General features: G+C 40.1%; 1 protein-coding gene across 11 annotated transcripts in view; it reads left to right on the top strand.

Moving 5' to 3' along the window:
• The first annotated feature begins 1,840 nt into the window (after positions 1 to 1,840).
• LOC145441331 (neurexin-1-like) overlaps positions 1,841 to 25,425 on the top strand; it is a 73,187-nt gene continuing 49,602 nt past the window's right edge. For 3 of the 11 annotated variants that reach the window (XM_080319166.1, XM_080319165.1, XM_080319163.1), the window contains exons 1-5: positions 1,842 to 3,274; positions 11,787 to 11,924; positions 17,266 to 17,426; positions 18,477 to 18,584; positions 23,096 to 23,257. In XM_080319166.1, the coding sequence (XP_080175292.1) occupies positions 2,434 to 3,274; positions 11,787 to 11,924; positions 17,266 to 17,426; positions 18,477 to 18,584; positions 23,096 to 23,257 (1,410 nt within the window). In that variant the 5' untranslated portion in view covers positions 1,842 to 2,433. Of the gene's footprint in view, positions 3,275 to 3,841; positions 5,220 to 8,645; positions 11,342 to 11,786; positions 11,925 to 17,265; positions 17,427 to 18,476; positions 18,585 to 23,095; positions 23,258 to 25,425 lie in introns of those variants that run through there. The other 8 variants (XM_080319168.1, XM_080319172.1, XM_080319164.1 and 5 more) reach the window with 6 other exon arrangements.

The raw sequence follows: 25,425 nt of genomic DNA, 5'->3' as shown, positions 1-25,425 counted from the left end.
TAAGATTGTCGAAACTATCAATAACTGGCTAGAAAAATATATCCGATATACATATCATTAATTTCTTATAATATATCCTCTTCCGGGCCACAAACATCCATTTAGTCCGAATTCATCCCTTATTAAGCCTTCCATGCCCATGCCCATGCCCAATTGCCCAACCGACATTTTCGACATAACTGATACATAAGTAGTGATATAGATCGTCTGTATATTAGTGCAAATCGGATATGCATTAGTGGTTATACTATTCGTATATCTCATTTATTCTGCCGAGTACCGCATAAACTAGCTGGCAGATATTTCCTTTCGTACATATTAGACCACTATGACAGGGATAAAGCGTATGTTAGTAAAATAGTTGATTATGACACGACATTGAGTAGCGCTTTCCGACTTTTGAGCTCTTTGGTAGGCCTATACCACGACAATAATGTTGGAAATATTCAGTTCATGTTCGTCGCTTATCATAATCTTCGGTCTACAGTCTATCTTCAACTTTTCCTAATTCTCGCTCTTACTAGCAAGCGCCCAACTTCGGGTCAATACTGTGGGCTTTAACTCTGCTATGGGCATTCAAGTGACGGCGTTTGCAGCAGGATCAGGTGAAGGAGTCCAGATAAACCTCCAACTTATACAACCTCGGCGGAGCAGGGGCTTGAACCTGCTCGCATTTGGGATCGGGAGTTGATTTTTTTATAACAATTAGTAATAATCATCAGTCAAATATCCAATGAGTCGGTCTACAAATAAGACGGAAGGCTGAGACATTTACGGGTGCTATCTGGTGTACAACTGTACAGTGTACATGTGTACAACGGTAGATTTCTAATGCCTAGCCTATATGGAATCAAAGGAATGGATAGTTTGTTTTATTAATATACTCATCAATTCGCAACTCAGCAAGTCAGCAATCAGCATTCAAGACATGTCGGAACAAAGGCTGCGATATTAATGGTAACGACATTTCTGTTGAAAAGTGACTAGTGATAGTCCTCCACTTTCAGCATGGTTAGTTGGTCACCAACGGCGGTCGGAACGAGTCAGCGTCAAGATACGAGATATATATACTAATATTTTTGATGACGTGAACCTGGTATTATTTGCCTTTAGCCAGCAAAAAAAACCTATTATTTCAACCTTACCACTTGTTAATACTGTCATGACGTGATCATTGGTGGTAGGCCTACTCGAATGATATATTCGATGGTCGATGGTGAATTGAGTCACTCAGGTAGGTCTACTTGATTTAGCCAGGCCTTAGTTATTAGGCTTATCGAGTGTCATAATCCTTTATTCCGACCCTTACAATTCAATCGATTCCTGCACATTATAGTTATATAGGACGACCTACGTCCATTTTAGGGCTTAGGCGTTGGTTTTGGTTTGGTCATCGGCTCATCGCTGTGACCTGGATAACCCCACATCGTATCGGAGGGGGCGGATAAAACTTAACTGAACTCAAGCATTATAAATCATGGCTCCGCCGTTCCCTCGAGATCCACTGCAATACACGTGAAAAAGTTGCTTCATTCATTACAATTAATAACGGCGCGAAAGATCATCATTTGGTTTGCTCTGACACTGGAACTTAATCACGCGGACACTACGCGCAATACACTCATGCGCAGTGCGCACGCCTTGCAGTGTTTTGTATCGTGTGTATGTATATACGAATAGCTTCAGCTAATAATCAGGCTAAAACGTAGGTTGATATTACCACGAGGGAAATTGACAGAGTGGGGGATCTGATGTCTTGAAGCTTTAAGCGCGGCAGTCATCTCCTATGTCGCTATTTTTTTCGATGACATAGTTATAATGGTAAGGAAAGAATCCCGTTTGTATGAGTCTTGAGTTCCGCATAGATGGCCAATTGGCCATGACTGCAAGCGCAAATGCGCAAAGCGACCTTGCATTGATCGATTCTCGTCCGTGAAAACTGGATATCGCGTCATACAGGATTACACAGCAATATGCATATGCAGGCCTTCAGCGTCATTCTTACCAATGTCAACAGATTTGTATTACATTACTAGACATAATATATCGATCTTTCATAAGATGGGAGGTACTTTTAGGTCGAGATGGGTACCTCACGAATATGCTTTTCGCATTGCACGACGTGACTATAGTATGATTGAATTTAATGGAAAGAAAGTGAAGCATACGTAGGGGTATCCAGCGGATCACAGATGATGGTGATGTAATCGAAATTTATAAACCAAATCAGCATTATGATCGGGTTTGTAGGTTATACCTATGTGATGCAGCTTGTCGTCCAATAGGTTTCTATGCTGAGTTCGGGTTTGTAGCTACCGTGCAGACGGTAGTGTAACTTGAATCAGTTTTTCAGAATATACCTATACAGATACATAGACTACAGATATAGAATACCCATATTTACATGTGGAGAGGATCTGAACTGCGCCAGTGATGCTACATTCCAGCAAAAGGAAGAAGCGGTTGATGGTGTGGATAATATCATGTCTTACGTATCCAATTGCTGTGTCAGGAATCTTCTCCAGTCGGTCAACAAGCTCCGAAATAATACCATACGTTCCACCCTTGATAGATCCTTCTACCTCGCAGCTATTGAAAGGCAGAGAGCTGAAGCCTTCTCTATTTTCTTTTACTAACATCAAGGGTCAGTTTCTCGAAATGCCTAGATGTCAACGCATCAGGCCTGCTGATAACTTGAAAATAAGCTTCGAATTCTTCACATCCAAACCCAACGCAATGCTGTTGTACCTAGACGATGGAGGTCCCGGGGACTACACCCAATTGAGTCTATCTCAAAGTAAGATGAACTTACTATTCAAGTTCGGATCCGGACCTCACTCACAGATGTATGTCGGGGATAGTTTATCGGACAGCAATTGGCACAGCGTGTCATTAGGGATATCCGACCAACTGCTAAATCTTACTGTAGACAAAAATATGGCGACAGAGCTTGCGGGAAAGCATTTCTCCAGGACACTGATTCCCGTAAGCTCCACGTTCTTAGGCGGGATACCCACGAAAATGCCACTTGGGCGACTATCCAGGTCTGCGGTATTTTTCGATAGCGGCTATGTTGGAAAAATCAGAAGATACGCTGTAAACGGGATTTACCAGAGCAGTCTCAATATGTTTGGAGTGACTGAAGACCGTCATGGCGATGTGTGTTATCCTGAAACGAATCCATGTAAAAATAATGGGAATTGCTACCTACGGAACGGCGCACCCGCATGCTTATGTATTGGTACGGGATTTTATGGGAAAACGTGTGATGACGGTGAGTGAATAAATATATTAACTTATATCAGTACTTATCACTATATGACTCGACAAAGATTCTTCCATGGAGCTCTTATGATTATCACCAATTCAGTTGAATCACTGCACCAAGCCGCGGAGTTGGTGTGCTCTTAAGCGAAATATTAGAGTGGTTGATATCCCCAGCTTCGCAGCATCTGAAACGGTCATAGGCTTAATCAGACTTCCATCGGTATAATTGCAACGACTATTCTGCATTAGTTTTTCGACACAACCTTTTTTTATCGAATGGGTTCTGCTTCACGATTGCGTGTTTCAAAATTATAAAAACACCGAGTTTAGTACATCCTGACGGAATAATGTGCATGTGCATATATCTTATCCATAATATATTTTATCACACATTATTTTCTTTTCATGCATTCGGATATTTATAGTGATATCAGGTAAGACATATGGCTCTGCTAGGCATGTACCGACGTACCGTATACACGTAACTATGTTTGCCTTACGAGGCATGCTCTGCTCAAGCTCGTTAGTGTATACTGTGTAGTCTATATACTTCTTATCAGATACCATTTCCTAACGAGGCCTTCGTTGTCCCTACATCAACTACCGACTATATATTGACGATATAAGAAGTATAGATACTCGACGACTGCTTTCCTGTCAATCCACCCGTATATATTTGCATTTGTTTGTCGTATTATTCTCGTGTCCTTGATACCACGATCGACATACCGAGACATCCTCATACACATTACTCAATGCAGGCTACCTTTGAACTTGAAGTATTGTGAAATTGTGGAAAGTGCGGGTAGAGCTTGACCGATATCGGAATTTTGAGCTGATACCGATAAATCCGATGTGTTCAGCCGATATTGAAAAGATCTAGCTCAACTCAGTTTTCCAAAACTTTAGAGCATTTTTTGAAAACTTTGCACCCATTAAACATAAAAAACTAGAAAGTGTGCATCTGGGCTTCTGGAAGAAGAGGTGGTCAGTAACGAAGCACTTCTAGTTTTTTAGAATATTCAAGTAGGGTTTGCCTATACTTCCACTAATAATCAAGTGGTAATGATTTTAGACTTCATCTATACCACTACAATAGTTTCACTTTTTTACTCTAAACTGAAATCGGTTGGAAATCACTACTTGTACTTGTACTTTTCCACGTGACTTCTACCTATGTGTAACAAAGATGATTACTTTGACCTGCTCTGCCTGTAAACTATAAGAAATATATCAATATTCCCGGTCCCGCAGTCGCAGATTATAATTCACTGACTCCCTATAACCATGCTGTGACGTCACAAAAATTTGCTGATTGATGATTGTCTCAAAAGGCTTATACCGATATTTCTTTCAAAGTATGCTATATCGGCGAGCCTATTATCGACCGGGCTCTACACTGTACTATACTGACACTGTGCTACATGAATATTTTGCATCGCTGTTGTTGATCCTAAAAATTGGCGGGTCCATAGGTCACTCAAATATGACTCCATTTGGGTGGCGAGATAGCGTAGCGGGACGCTCCGCCACTGCAACACCAATGGATTGCGGGTTCGAGTCCGACCGAGGTCGACTCTTCTAAGCTTCTCGCCATACGATCCGCGTAAGCGGTGTCTTACAAAGGCCATGGACATACGTGAGCCTCGCTGTAAGTAATAAGCTGTATTAAGCTATATCGGCCTGATGTAAAATGATAAATGTCGAAACACCATGAACATGAACACTAAACAGCGACAAGAACTTCATATTGTATAAGTAAGCCATCGACATTCGACACCGTATGAGATTGGGACGGACTGAACCGTTTTGTTGCGTTCTTTCTCGCCATCCTACCAATGCTTGTGATATTCGATATTGCAATTTATCTAATCTGCGAACTACAATCCCGTGCATGTTGCTTGAATTTGCAGTGAAAACTAATGAATTTGACGTGATGATGAGCGATCAAGGTAAGCTGAAGAAATGCTATCGAAGTCAATTGGCCTTGACTCATCTATTTACACACGTCATACATGTGATTCGCATGTTGCATGGTGCCCCTTGACTGTTTTCATCGCTTGTAAGACCAATCAATGCCAGAAGTTCGATGGCTTATTTTCTCGCTCTATCGTACAAATACTTGATATCTTGGTTCGTATTGCGGTTATCAAATTGCGATCATGTTTAAACAACAAATAAGATCGTGTCGCCACATCGAGACAACCAGCGGTGGCATATTAAATTTTCTAGTTATAAAAATTGCATGCTCGAAACTCTCCAAGTTCCTGGCCGTTGGAATCGATCCTATTCGACTTCAAAGTACACTTTATCATTTGCAGAATCAGAGTTCTCATACGTGTTGCGTGGTTTACCTTGCCTAATGCCTGCCCTAATGATCAAGGCTTGATTACCGACATTGATAAAGGCACATCTGCTTCACATATACGTAAAAAATTCGTTCAATTTTTCTTGAATCTGCCACTTGACTTGAAACATAGTTTCGACATAAAATTGCGATTAATAATTCACATTTTAAATAGTTAATATATAATTTATATTGGCTTCACTGTTTCCTGAATAGAGTCATGTTCGGATCCATAACGGAGGATGAACATTAGTGTAATGGAATTGATATGAAGTACGGTCAAGGTAATTATTGCGTTACAAGTGCGTTACAATCCATTTCCTCATCTACGCATTCCATTTTAATGCGAATCGACTTAAGCAAATAAATGTCATTTCATGACCCCTCAACAATGTCATGTGTATGAGTTATGCGTATATTTGCGGAAAATCATTCGAAGAAACGGCGCTCATTACAAACTTTAGCAAAAGTCACCAAACCGCGAACGTGGTCGGTGCATACTGCATCCGGCCTCATATGCCGAATCCATACCAATGAATAAATTTCGCGTGCTCTGAAATCGAAATAAATGTTCTTTCGTCATTCCATTATTGGGGAACGTTCATATGACTGCAGTGTAAAAGTATATAAAAACAGGTCGCCTCTTAGTAAGTATAAAATTTAACGAAGAATGGGATATGAATTAATCTTTTAGTGAATTTTGAAATCGAAATTATATCAAATGCGTCTATGTATGATTCACTGATATAAAGGCTTCCTCAAATTAGAATCTTCAAATTGGTGTTGATATTTATTTGACGATACATCGATTTAGTAGAGCATAGGGTATACAATACACGGACGTGCTCGATATTCAAACCCAGAGTCGTACACAACTACACTTGATTGCACAAGCGTATAATAATAATGGTAAAGTCACACACCATAATGTTGCGTATATATCTATCTTCCTTCACAAGTCCAGCAGCTAGTTTTTTACATGATCAATAAGGCGAGAATATTCAAATTCAAGCGCCGGTGTCAATTTCGTTCTGACCGAAGGTATGATATGTCATGTGTCATCCCGCCGATACAATCGGGATGGGTTCTCATTGTCGATATTGAATTACTTCAAGTGCCTGCTGCGTTTCTCTAAGCCAGGCGTTCTCATCTCAAACCGGGGTACGCGTACCCAGACTGGTAGGCGAGAGAATTTCGGGGGGTACGCAAGCAATGTCATTTTTATGGCACGGCGACAATTTTCTTCAACAGTGAATTTAACAATTCCGTGACAATCGGTAATTTAGTTTAAGTTCATCAAATGTGGCGTTTACCAAGGCTTCACAATATATACCTTTAAATTGTCGCGTGACATTACTCGCCTCATTTACATTATCCGTAGTGACTTTCAGTTTCTCTACCGCCGCGGTAATATGAGTTACTATGCGCAAGCTACTGTAGATATCGGACTAGTTCTATAAAGAACCAGTATATCATCTGCTTATTACGAAGGCCACTTGATTTTGCGCTATTGCAAGTTTTAGTGTTTTACTTAGGGTTGCATTTAAAACAAATGGTTGTTTGAAACTCTTTGTTTGAAACATGTTTTCAACAGTGCTTTAGACAAAGGCCTTTAAATAATGCGTTTTTTAAGTTGTATAATTATGCCATAATTGTGTAAATACTTTCCAAAAACATGTATGAGCCTATGGACGATTACGACCCAATATAGCCGACGTATACGATATGGGTCATGGGATGGTAGGAAACCTCAAAATAATTGGTTCAACAGCATTTCGTCAAAGGAGCTATATTTACCTCATATTTTCAATTGTCCATGCCACTCCACTATGACGTCACAATTGAACATTCGTGACGTCATATCTTAACAAAACAAAATAAAAAACATGTTTCAAACTAGGGGCCTTGTTTTAAACATGTTTGTTTTAAAATGATTTTTATTTTAAATGCAACCCTATTACTCATACAATTGAATATTTTATACAATGATGAGAAGGCTATAGTTTATGGAACCATGTTATATGGCAAAGTCGCATCCAGTAGTGTCACAAAATGTGTGGAGACGAGATAGAGAGAGATATTTATTGATTTGTCCAACCGTAAAGAAAACAACATTGGCACATGAAACAACAATAAATGAACTTAACGGTATAGGACAGGGTGTGACCGATATGACTCTGGGTAGGGTCAACTGGTCTGATCGTCCCCTCCACTTACAGTTCTCACTATAGTGAGCAAGGTATTTCATATGCGTGATAAGGAACAAATTTCCATACATACCTTAAGCAGTTCCAATAATTACACCGGTCTACAAATTTCAAAAAAATCTCAGCGCAAAAAAATTTTGATGATGGATTTAGGCTAATTTTAGGTTGCTGAACCCGATTCTGTGCTCGGAATTTCTCGACCAAGTCAGATTATTTTCGGTATGAATGTTTCTCATTTTCATAAATTAATCAAATTTCGGCTTTCGTTAGTGACATTACGGTTAGCGTACAACGGCTACTGATCAAATATTGTTTTTGAAATAATCGATCACGAAACCTGGTTTGTTGCAGCACGGAATGAGTGAGTTTTCAGTGGACTTGAATCCAGTGGTTCTCTATCTTCTTTCGATCAGGAGCTCTTTTCGACCCATAAAATCACACTGGTCTACAAATTAAAAAAAATAAATTGCCTCAAAAGTTTTCTGTGCTCATAATTTCTCCATCACGTCAGATTTTTTCGGTATGTTTTTTCTCCTTTTCATAATTTCGACTTTCGTTAGTGACATCACGGTGAGCATACAACAGCAACAGATCAAATATTGTTATTGAAATATATAATGATGAAACCGTAGAACAGAATAAGTGAGTTTTCGGTGAACTTGAATCCAGTGGTTATTTATCTTCTTTCAATCAGGACCTCGTTTCGACCCATGGAATTATATGAGGACCTAATCACTTTTAGTCGGTAGCAGTTATCATCGTTATATACCACTATTCGTTTAAAGATTGTGATTAGTGGCTCCATACTTAATTTAGTTCCCTACGTTCTCTTTATACATCTGTCCTGCAGACTTCATCGGTCAATGCGTTTTGTGACAGCATGCTGCTCTTTCGTAAAACTTGAAAATTTGCAAGCAATAACCATTACATTGTTCGTATACCATGTAGAAGAGAATTGTTCACTCCGACACATGACCCATATATGTGACCCTTTAAGCTTGTTTTGAAACATTAAAAGACTCAGAATGTCTGCTTTTCCAAAGAAAAAAGTGCCTATCGTGCTAACTTGACTGAATTTATCATAATTAATCTCCGACTATACTTATAATGCTAATTCTTCTCCGCAGTTTCCACATACTGTCACATTTTGTCGGAATCGAGGAAAGATGTTTCTGAACTGTTTTTCTTTTGGTTTATTGCCATGATATGAAGGGCTTCTTTTGCATTGTCCATTATAGACAACCAAATAAATGGAGACTGATTACTAGCAGCTCAAAAACGAAACCTGCAGTGCGTGTTACTTCACAATAGAAATAAATACGCATCGGTTCTAGGACAGTCGACCCGTCTCGACATAGGACATTCTGTGGCCTACACCAAATACCATGTTTCTATGCTGGAACAGAGCCAGAGATTAGCTTTGGTTAATTTCTAGTGATGTTTTTGAATGGTTTCGAGTCTAAGCGTTTGTGTTTTCCATGATTAAACGCCAATTCTAAATATAAAAAGCTTTACATTTTTGGCGGTTTCTGATTTGCCGTTATATTTTACTATGAACCTGAGTTTGATCACGTAACTTACGAGAGTGCTGCAGTCTTTTTCTTAAACTTCTTTCTACTTTTCAAAATCCAAATGGCAAAAGTTTATCCAAACTACTGTTCTGGTAGAAGGGGAAGTAGTCTGAAAATCTACTTGACTACCCAAAAAAAGTAGTAAAAATCGACATAGATATTATCTCCCAAACGTGACGTGGCAGAACAAAAATAACGCCAGATTCGTATTCAGCGTCCCCAAATTAGGTAATAATGAACCAAGGGAGTCCTGGCGCAAAAATCGTGTAGACCAGTGATAACCCATGCTCTAACTAAGCGATTCCTCTATCAATACCAAGCAAGCTATAAAGCCGATGTAGTTGCGACCACGGTCACGGCCAAACCTTAACAGACTCACGACACTTAACGAAGGTAGGAACAGTGAAACTCGGAAATAATCAACGAGCATCAGTAATTCGCGACTAACGCGAAGTAATACCACAACAGTGCAGAACGTATATACATTCTATATTCAAAATAACTGGGGTGCGCACTGCACAATGCACATGTCAAACTAGTAGGGTAGGTAATCCTTTCAAATATTACGTCTATTAGTATTTACTGATAACCGAATATACATGTTTGGCCATGACAACATTATGCACCGTCATTCTACATCTATTCATATAGGCTTACATAACATAGCCTAATTTCAAATTCATTTGCGATTTCGAGTAGTTTATGGTGCTCTGGCATTATTAATATTTTGATTATCGGAACCAGTGTGACAATAGCATTCGATTAATACCAGTAATTATAAATTCGGAGCTTTTTACGATTAATTACGCTATCATATAGGTAGGTGAGGCTATAGGCTCGTCTGTGTCTCACCATTGCCCCACCCAGACTTGGACAACTAAAAAATTTTCAGCTTTTTCGAATTTGATTAGAATTAGAATTAGAGGTACACAGCTTTTTCTACAGTACATTAAAATTAGAATTTGAATTACTGAATTCGGAAAAACTTGGAAATTGAATGAAATTGTGAATGAGAAATAAATACAGCAAAAAGTTCAGTTCATATCAAATCACAATGGAGTATAGAATGTAAACGTACATTCTATACAATGGAGTCTCATAACCATGAGAGTGATTAACGTCTGTATACCAAGCTTCGCTCGTTTTGCACTATACCAGGGGTCATCAAAACGCGGCCCGCGAGCTCCCATTTTGCCGCCAGCGATCTGATCTGTGGATTTGGAAGATCGCGAATAATGATCAATGCACATTACAACATTCATTATCATGGCGCAAATAACATGATTAGGCGATGAGCGTCGCAATTGTTCAATAAAACTGCCATCATGGCTATTATGCGTCGCACAATAACTACTATTCCTGCACGGTGTAAGTAATGCGATGGCGGCGTGGCACTGGATTTCCCTGTGCGAGAGGGAGATTCTTGTTAACTCGCTGCAAAATGCCGCGGTCAAATAGGCATTTGAAGAAAGACAAAAAATTAGATTAAAATTAATATTAGAGCATAGAAACATTTCACAAATTAGAATAAAATTAGATTACTGGGATTTAGCTCTAATTTAGTGAAATTAGACAACTAGAATTAACTAGTTGTCCAAGTCTGGCCCCACCTCTCCTTTCGGCTATACTTCCAAACAATGAATATGCAAATTGCGTGGTTTTGGGTGTAAAGATGTTAAAAATTAGTCATTCATGAACATCGCTAGAAAATACTAATAAGTCATTGAAGGTTTCTATAATTTTCCCTTACCCAGCCTGACGACAGGTGAGGCACTCTCCCTCACTTGCCGCCGCTGACCTCATGACGCTGGTTCAAAGGTGTACTCCGTTGCATTTTGCGTGTATCGATCATTTATATATTGGCGTCGTCCTTTTCACCCATGCGTTTCTTTCATCTGTTTTCATTTCATTGCAAGCCAACAGTCAACGTGATGCTGGCTCGCGCGCACGTAAGTTCGAATTTAAGTCGGTGCAAATATTGCTGCGGTATTTGTGGACCTACCTATACGCTGCCATTGTAGCGCATCACCTCGAGTATGTTGCTATTTGACAATGTAACTTGGAACCGTGCCATCGTATATCTGTCTATTTCGGGATGCAATGTTTACTATCGCGATCTATTATATGGCCAGCCTAATTTACATGATATCGTGACTGCTGAACACTAAAATGCCAAGTCCTCGCTGTACAAATGCATATCATATACAAGCATATCTTCCCATCTGGTCTGATTTCAGATCAAATTTCCACCGGTAGCTGCACCATGCATGTTACATTAGGTATTCCACATTGAACTTGTTCCGTCAATTTTTTGTAGCGGGTTTCGGTGACTTTGAACTCTAAAATTATATCCTTGTCTATATAGATAACTCAATTCTACGTTCTTTCACGAAGGTTTCGATAATTCCGAAACATTCAGCGGAAACGGCAGACTTGAGTACAGCCTGAATGATGAGCAAATACAAAGCCTTCGCGACACGATATCGCTATCATTCAAGACAAGACGGAGCAACGGGCTGATTTTACACACGGGTCAGTGGATAATGTCATGCATGAATGCATCCTAATTATTTTTGACCGTTTCACCATTTCATGAGCGTGTTTGTGTGTATATGTGATTGCGATCAGCTCCAGTTCCACGGGGGTCTCAATTGCAATGCGAATATCAATCATACTTTGAGTTCCTTGTACTTCTTCCGTTTGCTGTAGTATATACGATCAGCGCATCAGTTTTCAAACTATGGGACGCGAAACTCGCCGTGAGTGATGCATGAGAGCCATGCATTCTTGAGCTCCTATGAGTTTTAGTTGCGATATTTTTAAGGTGACTTTATGCTAGCCTAATAATTTCATTGGCGGGCGGGATCCGCCCACTCTCTTCGGAATCGATCGAACCAAAATATTGTTCACTTTCGTCTGCGATAATACATGGTAACTCAATCATTATGTATTCCTGTAATCTGACCAAAGACCTATATTTTGGCGAGAGAACTCCATCAATATGTCTCCCTCTATTCTTGCCAGAGAAGGATTTACGAACGCCAAATTTCTTTTTCACATCTATCAGATTATATCCGATAGAGAGCTTTCCGATAAACATGTAGGCGGCGGTTATTTAGATCAATGAGACCCCATGACTTCTGTTCTCAGTTCTCACGGACATAGCGCTAATGGACAGATTTCTCTCGTAATGAACGTAACGTGAAGCGAAGAATTGTCCAGGTCTAAACCTAAAATGTAAAATCAGTAAAAATTGATTAAAAGCATGTAACTTTAAATTCGAAAAAGTCACGTCTCGGCCTGCAGATTGTTCAATGTTCATTGTTCAAGGTGCACGTTGCAACATTGCAATGCATATGTATACTGCGTATTATAAGGATGCTTGGTAGTATGGTTACACTTGAAACAAAAATCAATTTAAAACAAACATGTTTAAAATATGGCCTTTGTTTAAAGCATTTTTTAGTCTTGACGCCATGAATCCTTGATTGTGACGTCACACCGGACAATAGAAACTACATAGGGTAAATATTGATATTTCGACGAAAAAGTCATCCAACCGCTGTCATAAACACATTAAAAATATCTTTGACCGGGACTACATCGTTATGAAGCATTTTTACGGTCGGCGATCATCATCATCAAAACACCCATTCCGTACCAATGATCCATATCAGTGGTTTCCAACCTTTTTCGATTCATCACCCCCTTATCAAGCTACACACAAATTTCAGCCCCCCCCCATATTCGCGGATCCGAAAAAGAGGACATGTAAACGGGAAAATTATTCACTAACTCTGATCGCTGGTGATTTGAATAAAATAGTCGTTTTCCGAATAGGCGCAAGGAAAACCGGTTTCTGTATTGACCGCTTTTTAGTCAACTCTCGCGTCATATGCAGAATAAACTGCCTTCAAATGCATTTTTGGCAGTGTTAATTAAATATATCTCACTTGAAGTTCTAACATTTTCTCCCCCTATCGCCTCCCAATCGCCCATTTGGTATTTTCGCCCCGTGTGATATCGCCCACGTTGGGAACCACTGATCTATATTTACGTGCCATAACCGTTGAATCGACGGCGATTTTGAGGGTTCCAGCCACTCCACTCCACATCGTATACGTCGACTATATTGGGTGCAAATCGTCCGTAGGCTCTTACTACATGCTTTTTCGAAAGTATTTACCCAATTATGGCATAATTATACAACGTTTGAAAAAACACAATTTTATTTAAAAGGCATTTTTTAAAAACACCGCTTAAAAACATGTTTTTAAAACACACTAATGTTTTGAATGCAACCCTATACTAGGAATGCTTAACAACTTTTCTTATATAGTCCCGGTGGATGGTGCGCGATGCAAGTTATGAAAGCAAGTGAGTGTGGAGAGAAAGTTCGATTTGAAGAAATATAATTGCAGTCGGTCAATCTGTATTATTTGTTACATAACATATGTGCACTATAACCTCACGCAGATTTACCACGACCGAAATCTATTGACCGATTTTATTCACACATTCACGACATGTTCCAACTGCCATGTAGAGAGAGACTCACTATACCCGAGCGATACCGAATCGATAACGGAGGATACGTTCCTCTTTACATTTGTCAACTGGGAGCGATAACGCTCCCTATGAGTTGCCATCAGTTGTCGATTTTCATTTTCTGTTCACATTACTCTCGCCACTTTATCAACGTCTGGCGCCGGGATTTGCATTGCCTTCATCTCCCGAGGGAATTCCCGGTTGTAATTAACAGGCAATAATGCGAATAACGGATAAGAAATTGATTACCGAAATACATTCCGTAATAACACTTTTGCGACTCGCATCCATTACCAAGCAATATGATGCGTGATAAAACACAACACCGTGAACATTTGTGACGCACTATCGTCTGTTATATAGTAATAACTTTTATATTGGCGAAATAACCATTGCGGGATTGTGTAGCCGTAGCGTATATAGTAGGGTTACCATATTTTGGAATCGGGAAAGAAGAACACTTTTTCAAAATTTTCAGACTTCGAATGCTGGAGTAAAATCCGGAAAAAGCAGTTTTTCTTTCACTTTTTACGTTGGTTGACTAAAAAAGGAAGGTCGTCACTTTCGTTCGAACCACGAATTTTCTATTTAGCGTTATTTATGCCCATTTTCACTCGAATCTATCCACTATCTTAGCTCTAAAAGCTCTAAAGGAGGACGAATTGCCAAAATGGAGGACATTTAGGCGTCCTCGCAGAACATTTTCGAAAACCTGAAAAAGGAGGACAAATCCTCCTAAAGAAGGACGTATGGTAACCCTAGTATTGCCTATGACCTATGTATATGTCGTAATCCATATGTTTCAAGGGAAGTGAGGCATCCTAGTTTGCTGACCTGTTCAATATACAATTATACATACTCATATAATACCGTGTCTTTATGCGTATTGACACGCCGTCAACGTGTTGACAGTCGATTTGGGACGAGATAGAAAATCCTAGAGTTGACAATTGCGTTTCGATTTTTACTGAACTCATGTCTCGGCATGTATGCAAAACGATGCACTCATTCCTGTCGAATTTTGGATTTGGAGGATTCGTGACGTTATTTGCATTTATTACGCCAGAATAAATTTGTGACGTCACTTAATTGGTGTGATTCTATTAGCTCGTCCAATATTTCCCCGTATATAAATGTCTGGGTGATGATGTGACACCTCGACAATAATGTTTCGTAAGCAGTAATTCGCTTGCTGGGGGAGTAAACCAACTCTTCCGCAGGAGTCCCGAAAAGAAAATTTCCTAACATAATGTATTACGAAGAAAACAGCCGTAAGTTCCGTTCTGATTTGGTGAAATCAATATATATGCTGATCTATGCATATACAATGTATACATTCGCGCAACAGAAGATACTTCCAGATATTGGCGAACACTTGGAAAATATATTTTCTTGTATTTCACCTGTTTTCCAGTGTATTTCCTCTTCGTAGTCGCCGACATCAACGTGAAACGTATTTTATTTTCGAACTATGTCACCATCCTTTTAACGAGGCTATCTCAATGAAGTTGACTAATTCTCAACGAATCAGCGTTGTATTTTTTTTTCTTTGATTAGCAATGTTTTTATCCAAACTCTATCGCATGTATTACTTTCCAGCATCGAAAAACCATCACTCTTTCTTTAGGCATGCCTTTTGATCATTTCGCAGTGACTATGAATTTGCCGTCGCAAATACTATTACCACATATTAAATGGTCAAAATTTCAAATCGGAATTGAACCGCTGCTACAGTTCGGAATTGTGTCAAATTTGGTGTGGAGCGTTTCTCAGGCAACCCAACAGTTTAATGACTAATGTCAGTGAAGTTTGGAAAGGAATGATGTTGGTATGTCTTGGGCATCAATTTCCTAGGCCGTGTTTGTTTGCCTTTTGTTGACGCGAAGATGTGCCATTTTTCAAATTCTCATTAAATACTCTGGTTTTCAACGCAAATGGACTCGTATGAATAATTAATGTACTCCGTCATGTGTCGCCAACCCACTTCTCACCGCAGTCTATATAGTATCTAAGGATTCACCCACAGATACCTTCAACGAAACAGCATCCTGCGTTGAAAAGCCGCGCAAAGCTGGCAGATCAAAGAAGAGTTCCGTCTGTCGACGGGAACATAATAAAAGAAATGCCATTCGTGGTAGAAATCCGTTGACGTCAACGTTGGATTATATCATAGATGATGCAATCGTAATTTACTGCCGGTGTTAAAAGCGCGCTCTCGAGCGTATAATAAATGTGCTTCAACGTCCACTGTCCGATCGACCCGTGCGATTATCCCATTCCGTTTTCAATCCGGATCCCGTCTTTCTGTCTCGATTCAATATCAGAACACGAAAAATTCTTGTCACCCTAACGACTTTTGCATTGAGATGCCGTCAACAGTTGAAATGATGTGGTATATTATGATGTACTGGTATTGCAAAACAACGTGAGATTTATTTAATTTGAAGCTTACATGTACAAAGTGATCGAATCAATAGTAATTTACGGACATTGAAGATATTGTGATCCGATCTCCAGATTTCTCCGCATTTGAGAATTTGAGCACGGATTCGACGATGCAAACGAAAAACCTCCGACTATTTCAACGTGCTTGTCTTGTATCTGTATTTCATGTCGCCGTGTGCTTGTGTGACAAAATCCTTGTTCTTGATCGTTGGGAATTATTGATAAATCTTTGATGATTCGATATCTGTACGAATTAGTTTCGTATGATGCGAGGTCGATGATGACATATGCTGTTATTAACATTAGGAACATCTGTTATGGATTATTATATGAATTACGTAAAATGTCGGAACCAGACATAACGGAAGGTCGTTCGCAGCTGCGACACGCAACGCAAACGTCATTAGTCCGAAAGCACTTTCAGTTCTGGAATTGCGCCACTGTCGATCTGTTTATTTACAGCTATGCGGTATCGCTTTTGCTACAATAGTTTATACCAGCACATTCCTTATTATAAGTATTGTTATATCAACTCGGAAAAAAAATTGTTTCAGGTAGTTTTCGGCGATTCCAATATTTTCCATTATACCGACAATCCTGATGGGAGATTAACAAATAACAGCATGCAACAAAGTAACTGATAACAATTGACCCGAAGATGCATCATCATTTATAACTTGCCCTACATTTTTAAAAACACCCACTCCATCAACTCTACCGGTGAATCTGATCACATGATGGGCTGAGAAAGGATAAATGCTAGATAGCAATATGTGAAACTACTAATCAATGACAAAATTCAGTCGAAAATCTGAAATCAATGTCAACATCTCTTACATCGGTACTTCGCTTTGGTGAGAGCCAATTCATGTATTTACAGGGATGTCCTCTGATTACGTGACACTTTCCATCAAAGATGGCAGCGTTTTGCTTATGGCCAATCTCGGGGCGGGATCTATCTCGGTACTGCTGGAACCCGTGGAAGGAACGTTCAGCGACAATGTATGGCATTCAGTGCGAGTTAATCGCGAACTGCATCGGGTAAGCAAACGTTGCGTTTTCGCGCATTAGAGCTCCAGAACGAATTGATCGAACCGTGGCGTCAGAATATTTCGGCCTTCTACAAAAAAGACGGCGACTGTCACTTGATCTTTATGCATAGGGCGTATATAATCAATTCAGTTTTCCAACGTTATATTATGTCCGGCCTACTACACGCATCTAGTTGTGACCCGAGTTTGAAATTTTGATATTGACTGTTTACGCAGAGCACTTTTCATGCTGTAAAGTATCTTTGTATGCGATAGCTTTCATTAAACAAGCATTCAATGTGATATTGCTCTAGGAAGTAACTGTTGTTTATTTATTGGAAATTGCAAAGCGAAAATACTTGACATATTTTTTTCTGCAACGATTTTACTTTAACTCTAGGACATCGTGTCGCGCGTGTACTATTTTGCGAGGGACTTGGGTTGTTATTACTCTCGCACCAATATATTAACAGTCGTATCACAATTAGATGCAACTAGTTACTTTTTGTGACGAAGGGATCAATTGTATAGGTTTGTTAATTTTGCCCGAAACATCTTATAACGCGGTAGTTGTGTACCTGACGAATATTTTTGTGAATGAACGGAATATGGAAGTTACGGTCGGCCGTTTGTTTTGTACTAAACTTATATGATAATGACTTTCCTATAATGATTGACATCAACTCTTTCAATGCTTCGGGTTGCTAGCTCGACACCGCAACTCTACAGTACACCATTTCAGGATTGCTGATCAACAAAACTGTGCCGGGCTGGTTTCAAATGGTATTTACAGTCATTGGACAGGTTAAAAACTTTAGACAACGTTGGTATAGGTAATTTACACCACACCTATAAGCTAGAGCACTAATCCGATCAAAATTAGCATCTCAGCTAAGCTTGATCCCGCAGCACCTGTCATTTAGTAACATTATGTTGTGTTGGTTGGAAATATAAAAATCGCTCCCCAAGCTATTACACGGATGGAGGGAAACCTCAAATTAGAATGGCACACGTTGGATATCACGTGACATTTTTCTTTCAAACGCCTGCTGCACAACAGAAGAAGAACGGTGGCTGCTGCGCAGGCGCATCGGTAACTTCACAAGTCTCGAAATCATGGCCACAGTCGTCGTTGTTTTCCCCTCAACCATCATCAGTCTGTCTATGGGTATCATCGTCGTGCGCCCTGATTTTGCGGTGTGGCCGTCGCATCTTGACTCTCGCTGTCCGCCCGTCTGTTCTTAGTCGGAATGTCTCAGTGTCGTCGCCGCGTCTGTCCCACCTGCCATCTTAATGTTTGGCATTCCATCGCGATTAAATGCTACTATATTTCATATAAACACAACGAGAAAGGTGTTGCATGCTACTGAAGTCAGGATGAGATGCGATAACGTTTAGTTTACGTTGGGCTATGACAGTGGTTCTGAAACGCGACCCAAATCTGAGTTGTATTAACGCCTTGCGACACAAGCGTCAAGAATTAAATATATTTTGTATGTTTTGAGTTACGACAGAGAAGATGTAGAACACCGAATGTGTCACTGAAATTTCTCGTAACGCACGACTTTTCATGATCAGGCCATATTGTCGTAACAAATTTTCTCCTCGTGCTGCTTATTGGCTAGCACCTAACCGGGCGGGTCTGGAAATTTATAAGTGATACACAAATAAATTCTCGCGAAGCTCGGAAAATTTTTCTGAAATATATATATTTTAGTACAAATAATTAGGCAAATATAACCTATATACTAAACGTTCTGATGCGGACGCGACCCAAATTTATACCCTTCACGACCCAAGAGCTACTGGTATTTAATAACTGCGATAGTATCAACGATTTTGCCCCTCCTAAATTTTTGGCCGTGCATTGTATCTTCATCTTTGGTCACTATCAGCGAATCCTTGACGTCATATCATTGTTGATAATAATCTGTTTGCTTCATTACCGTCCAAATTATGATGTGCTCCTCCAAATTAGATTCCTAACTACGCCTATGGAAAATATACCCGACATAATGTCAAGTCATGACATCAATATTCCCATTATCGTATTGTGACCGATGGCCTGCGTTTTATCATACGATGTTTCGGTGCTGATGAGAATACAACGCTTAACTGGTAAAAATGGCGAGCATTATGATACAAGACACCAGCTTCCATAAGAGCCCAATGTTGAAGGCGTCTCCCGGTTTCACACCGTAAATTGATATTCCACAACACATGGTTTTGCTCTTCGCATGATACGAATTGAGTAACATATTCTCTCCGGAATTATTATCTGTACCACAATACTCATCATGAACAGACCAGATAGTATATATTACTGGATGTGATGTAATCATGTAAATGTGCCAGTGAGCTGACAGAGAGATAGATCACTTTAACCATAACGTAATCCGGCTCCTGACTTTCCCATTTGCCATAGCCCGTATTTAGATATATGCCGCGATGCACTTTGAAGCTAACCCTCCTAATAAATTAATAATGAGACTGCATCTTTATTTAATACCATTTACGCGTCGTTACAGTCAGGAATCAGTCGATATAGTTCCGGAATATAAAAGGTCTTGCCATCTGGAACTAGATCTTTGAACCTTTTATACTCAATTTTCTATAAATATATATAGTCTATACGAGTATCAACTGCGTAATGTAAGGGAGGTATTAATCAATTCGCTGGTAGTGAGATATTCTAAATTCTACGTAGGTTCATTTCTAGCATACGACATGGCAGAGTACATGACGAATGTGTTCGAACATTTTTTGTTTATAAAAGTCTAGTTTGTTATCAATTTGAATTGATACGGAGTCTGGGAATGGCGCGACCGCATTCTTTCTTAATGCTGTGCTGCAGCCATAGGTGCTTACGACAGTACAGTAATTACAGCTTACATGCCATGAGATGGCTGTGGGTTAGTCACTGTCTAAAATACTAAATAATTCAAATCTTTTTATCCATATTTGGGTACCGCTGCATCGGGCATACCGTCCCTACATGATTATATGTTTCGCGTTGCAGTGTGAAACGAAGTTGATATGAGGCAAACCTTCAGTTTTTCCATAACACCTGCTGAGTGCTGGTATGCGTTGTCAGGAAGGGTCTTAATCACTTCGTGAATGATTCATCAGAGTTCACGTGCTTGCCGCGTCGCATGTCACGCACATATACTGTAGCAATCCCATTTGGTCGCGTATACTGCCAGCAGGCTCTGTCTAGGTTCCTCCTCGCCATCGCCACCCGATCTGCGTAAGTGGTGCATTACAAAAAAGCCTAGATTGAAAGTGGTTGTAAATGACTTAATGACTAAATGACTAATCGAAACCATAAAAAACAACTACGTGAACCTCACGGAATAAAATATATAAAATGGATAGACTCGAAATCTGATTTTCCAGTGCAATGCAGGTCCTGTAGCGCTCTAGCGCCTCTCCTGGTACACAATTCGTCGTGTTAACAGGGGAATTGTAGAATTTTAAACTTATAGATAGGCAATGGAATTTTATCTATTCCAATGGCACGATTGTTAAAAACGCCCCGGATAACAGCTTCGCAGTTACGGTATTGTGTACGTTGAAACCGGAATCGCTGTGGATATCAGCTTCCATTCGGCGCACAAAGGTTCTATAGTCACGATCACGACACTGGATTCGTAAGGTGATAAAAAAACTCACTTTCTTTCAACGTGAGCCTACCCATGTTATTTAACAGAGTATCTCCAAATTTATGTTCCGGAACTCTCTTTAACAAATAATTGTCTACGTCACCTCGCAGTAACCGGCCGCTTCTGAAGTAGCCCCTACAGCATGGGTGGGCAGTTATTTTTCCCGGCGAGTCAAATGTGAAGCAGAAAATACGGTGCCGGCCAAGATGTGCAGTTTTATATCCAAATTGAAGTCAGTGAATTTACATTATTAACACATGCTAATTGGATTTGTTAATATTGGGCTGCGTCCAGAGCTCTGTGTGGCTTGGTAAAATAGCCCTGCTGTTTTGCTTGAGCTTCAGTAGTAGGTGTTCCACACCAGCCGAGAGTATATATTTCGGGGCATCATAGTGCCGATTCAAATTATATTCCTTAAACACGGAGACCTGCTCGGTACTCATCATACACTAAAAATGACTGATTCTCGACTGACTTCAGTAAACAAATATTGAGTGCTTCAAATCTTGTTTAAATGTCGGCCTCCAGTTGTAGCCTACCTCTCGTTGCTTGACATAACATCGTGAATGAGTGAGGTGAGGATGACCGCTAATCACGTCTTATAATTACATTATTTTACGAATTAGGATTTGGAAACGTATCACGTAACCGTTAAAGAAAAGCGTTTGTAATTGCTCATGTATCAGTGGCAACACACAAGATCTGAACTTGAATATGGAAACAGTGTCTTGTAATTTTAATTGTCAGTATCAGTATCAGTTTATTAATATTTTCATCATTTCAAAACACCACAAAAATTGCGATACAGTGAAATGATAGAAAGGTGCCGAAACGACTTGGAGTAGTCTTTGAGATCAGACACCCACCTTTGCCTGTTACGGCATACTTTGCTGTATTGGCTTTATTTGGACCTGGATTACTCATACGACGTACGAAAGTTACGTAATTACGAATCACGATACATAAATAAACTAGACTTCAAAGTAAACGCATGTCCGATTCAGTTTATACAGCCTATACAGTTTTAGTCCACGCATTAAAATTAACAAATATATTGTATGGTCTTGATTCCAAAGAAGTTTCTGCGGGCCGTCAGAATCGCGTCGCTGGCCGCACGATGCCCAAGCCTGCCCTACACCCAACAAGCCAATTGGTCAACTGTCTCTCCTTATCCGGTTTGCTCGTGAAAACTATATAGAACTTATCACATACCAAAGAAGACAACCTTATACTATAACATTCAATCTAACTACGTCAGGGTGGACAATGGACAGACTGTTTGGGGTGCCGGCTATATTGCTGTAACAACTTGTCTGTACATGTGGCCAAACTAATTGAAAATGTTCGCAGTGTACGCCATTTAGAGGAGATCGTGAGAGTATAGATAACTAGTTATCTAATGTGCGAGACGCGAAGAACATTTTTGAGGTAGGAGGATCCATAATTCTTGCCCAAAATATTCTTCTAATTTATTCATGCAAAATAAACGAAGCATTTTAGTGTACTGTCGACCCATACCACCTTTTAGTACACAACGGTATTATTAATGTGGCGTCATACGAGTTCTCGTTGCCATTGAACTCTGCATAAAAGTTCGAGCGCTAGCGTACCTGAGCATTTCAAGGGTTCGCACTATAAACTCATTGGTATTATAGTCATCCTGCGACAGTGGTGTCGAAGAATGACATTGTCATTCCGGCATATTATGACCCTCAGTTCGAGAAGCCCTGTTTTAATGGAATGTATTGCTGCTAAAAGATATCCGGCACTGTGCGCTTGGTACATACAAGATCACCGAGTTCGTTATGAATGCGTCATATCACAGTGACGGCTAGTGAAGTTGTAGCAAGCTTCATGATGTTTACAAATCCGTCTTCACAAATGTTGCAACATACATGCATCCGAAATTCTGCAACAGGAATCATGTGCGATTGTTCATATTAGTTGTTTTAGCCATGCACTGTCGTTCATGCACGGGCACATGATCATCATCATATTGCACAAAATATTCCGGCAGGTCAACTTGACTGTGGACGACGCTTGTACCACTCAACGGTTCACGCAGGAGAGGTATTCCTATCTCAGTTTGAACGATGTGTTCTACGTCGGGGGCACCCCGTCAACGAGTACTCTGCCCGGATCGCCTGTGAAAAGTAACTTCGTGGGATGCCTGAGAGATGTAAGTTTTTCAATGTAGACAGAGCTGCGCATACCGATATTCTGAAAGCTCTAGTACCGGAAATAAAAACTGATGATTTTGAAATATTTTCGACCAATTGTAGCCTACTGTGTTGACTAAAAAGGTGTCATCTTTCACATCTCCACTCTCAAACTACCTGTGGCGCCGTATTTTTGTTGATTGTCTTGCCAACTCTAGCGTTTGCTTCGTCGGGGTCCAGTTTTTGATCGAATTTTAACACTGTTCCAGAAAATGAGTACATTTAGGCGTCCTTCGAGGACACTTTCAATTTATTGATAAAAAGATGACAAATCCTCTCAAAAGAGGGCATATGGTAACCCTACTAGAATGAAAGTGAGCCGTGCTAAAAATTAGCGGCTCAGAAATATTCAAAAAAATAATGGCCTGGTGTAAGTGTAATGACCATTGTCAAATATAGTCAAAACGTCGTGAATACGAAGAGCAACAACGCCGTCGCCATTTCTTTAGTCTCCGTATGGTGATGATAGCGAGTCGGCTCTGAATTCGATAACGGCTTATTGAAATCGATAAAAGGCGCATAGTAGGGTTCGCGTGAATACGAGATTCTATCAAAGGTTCTAACTAAGTGAACACGAATGAACAATGAGCATATGATGTCACGTGACTTCACCATGCAAATTAAAGTACAGTTATATCGAAGATAGAGAGGTTTTTAATCGTCACACCAAGAAACGGGGAATGAGATTCTTAACACAGTGTCAGTATGGCAAAACCACTTTTGCTTACCTGTCTACGCCTCTGTCCGTGCAAGATATTGCCGGGGTAATAGATGTCTCACGTGACGATGTTACTGGAGCGACAAGTCATATTATGATCTTATAAACGCAGTGCGATTGCATCAGGCATCAACCAACTCCTCTACTGCTCTGGAAGATAATAGAAATAGGCTTAATTTGAAATAATAGAACCGTCGTTATTGTGATCTCGTTCCAGTTCGTTACGGGGACAAGAGCGTAGCAATGACGGATATGAGCCAATTTGTTTTTTTACAACCGGAATAAGTGGATATATCTCTTGCAATCATATTTTTCTTCTGTCAAACTGAGTCCACTCCAGTCTCGTATGATGACTGAAATTTGTTGGGTGATCCCAAGAAAAGTCGGTATCCCATTCACAGTTCGGATCACAACCGGTGTAATGTAAATCGTTAATTCAAATCTGATGGGGATCCGGTCGAAATCCTGAATGCCTTTACTTCATCTCCGCTTTCCTCAAATGCCGGGTATCCCCAAACGTCGCAGAACACAACAAACGTAGGCGAGTCGAAGTGCAGCTCAGGAGACTTAAATCCACGATTCACATCATCCATAACCATGTTTCTTATAGTCGTAAAACTGGCAGTCTATGGTGTAGAAAATTGCCGTGAAATTCGATAATAAGAAGTACTTTATGGTAGTTGTTTCCATGGTCTGTCCATGAAACAGACATATAGAGAGCTATATGGAACAAAAATTGAATCAAAATATTATACATTCTGCAGCGATGCGATCCTTATTGGATCTCCCCCAGATCTTCAGTTCATACGCACCCTTTACACCTTTTCAGCGTTGAGGTCGACCTGAGAATATGTGATGGCTAAAAAAAGGCCGAATATAGGTTTGCTCGCTGCCATTTTTTTTATTTGCCTACTAAAAAATAAAGTAAAAACACACCTTAACAGCGCCGCTCGTCGTTGGTCACGACCCGTTACATACAAATCGTTGCTGAAGTATTATGCTTCTTATGCACCCCTGTGCACCCTTTCATGTACTGGTACACCAGATGCAGATTTTTGGATTTTCATGCATCCCTACACCCACACCGTGCACTCCGATTGGACCGCACTGTTCTAGTCAATTGTATTGGTGAAGTATGAAAGTCGCGTTGTAATAAATGGGAGTAGGCATGATGCCTTGTCGTATATTTCCTGGCGTGAATGGAACTCCCGAAATTTCCAATTTCAAACCATGATACAATATTCAAGACGAATATCATAACGACTCGATATCCATTACCGCTTCACGGCAATGAGAGGATTTTACTCTCTCGTTGAAAACCGCCTGACTGATTCCCTGCCACGCCACAATTCCGCACATCGAAACTACGAGGTACCGCTTTGGATCCCCAGAGAACACTATACTGGTTCA

The sequence above is a fragment of the Botryllus schlosseri genome, chromosome 6, assembly GCF_051294905.1.
Source record: "Botryllus schlosseri isolate E-star chromosome 6, Bs_hap1, whole genome shotgun sequence".
NCBI classification, from domain to species: domain Eukaryota; kingdom Metazoa; phylum Chordata; class Ascidiacea; order Stolidobranchia; family Styelidae; genus Botryllus; species Botryllus schlosseri.
The sequence above is the reverse complement of the archived record's forward strand: the minus strand, read 5'-3'. Positions and strand labels throughout refer to the sequence as shown.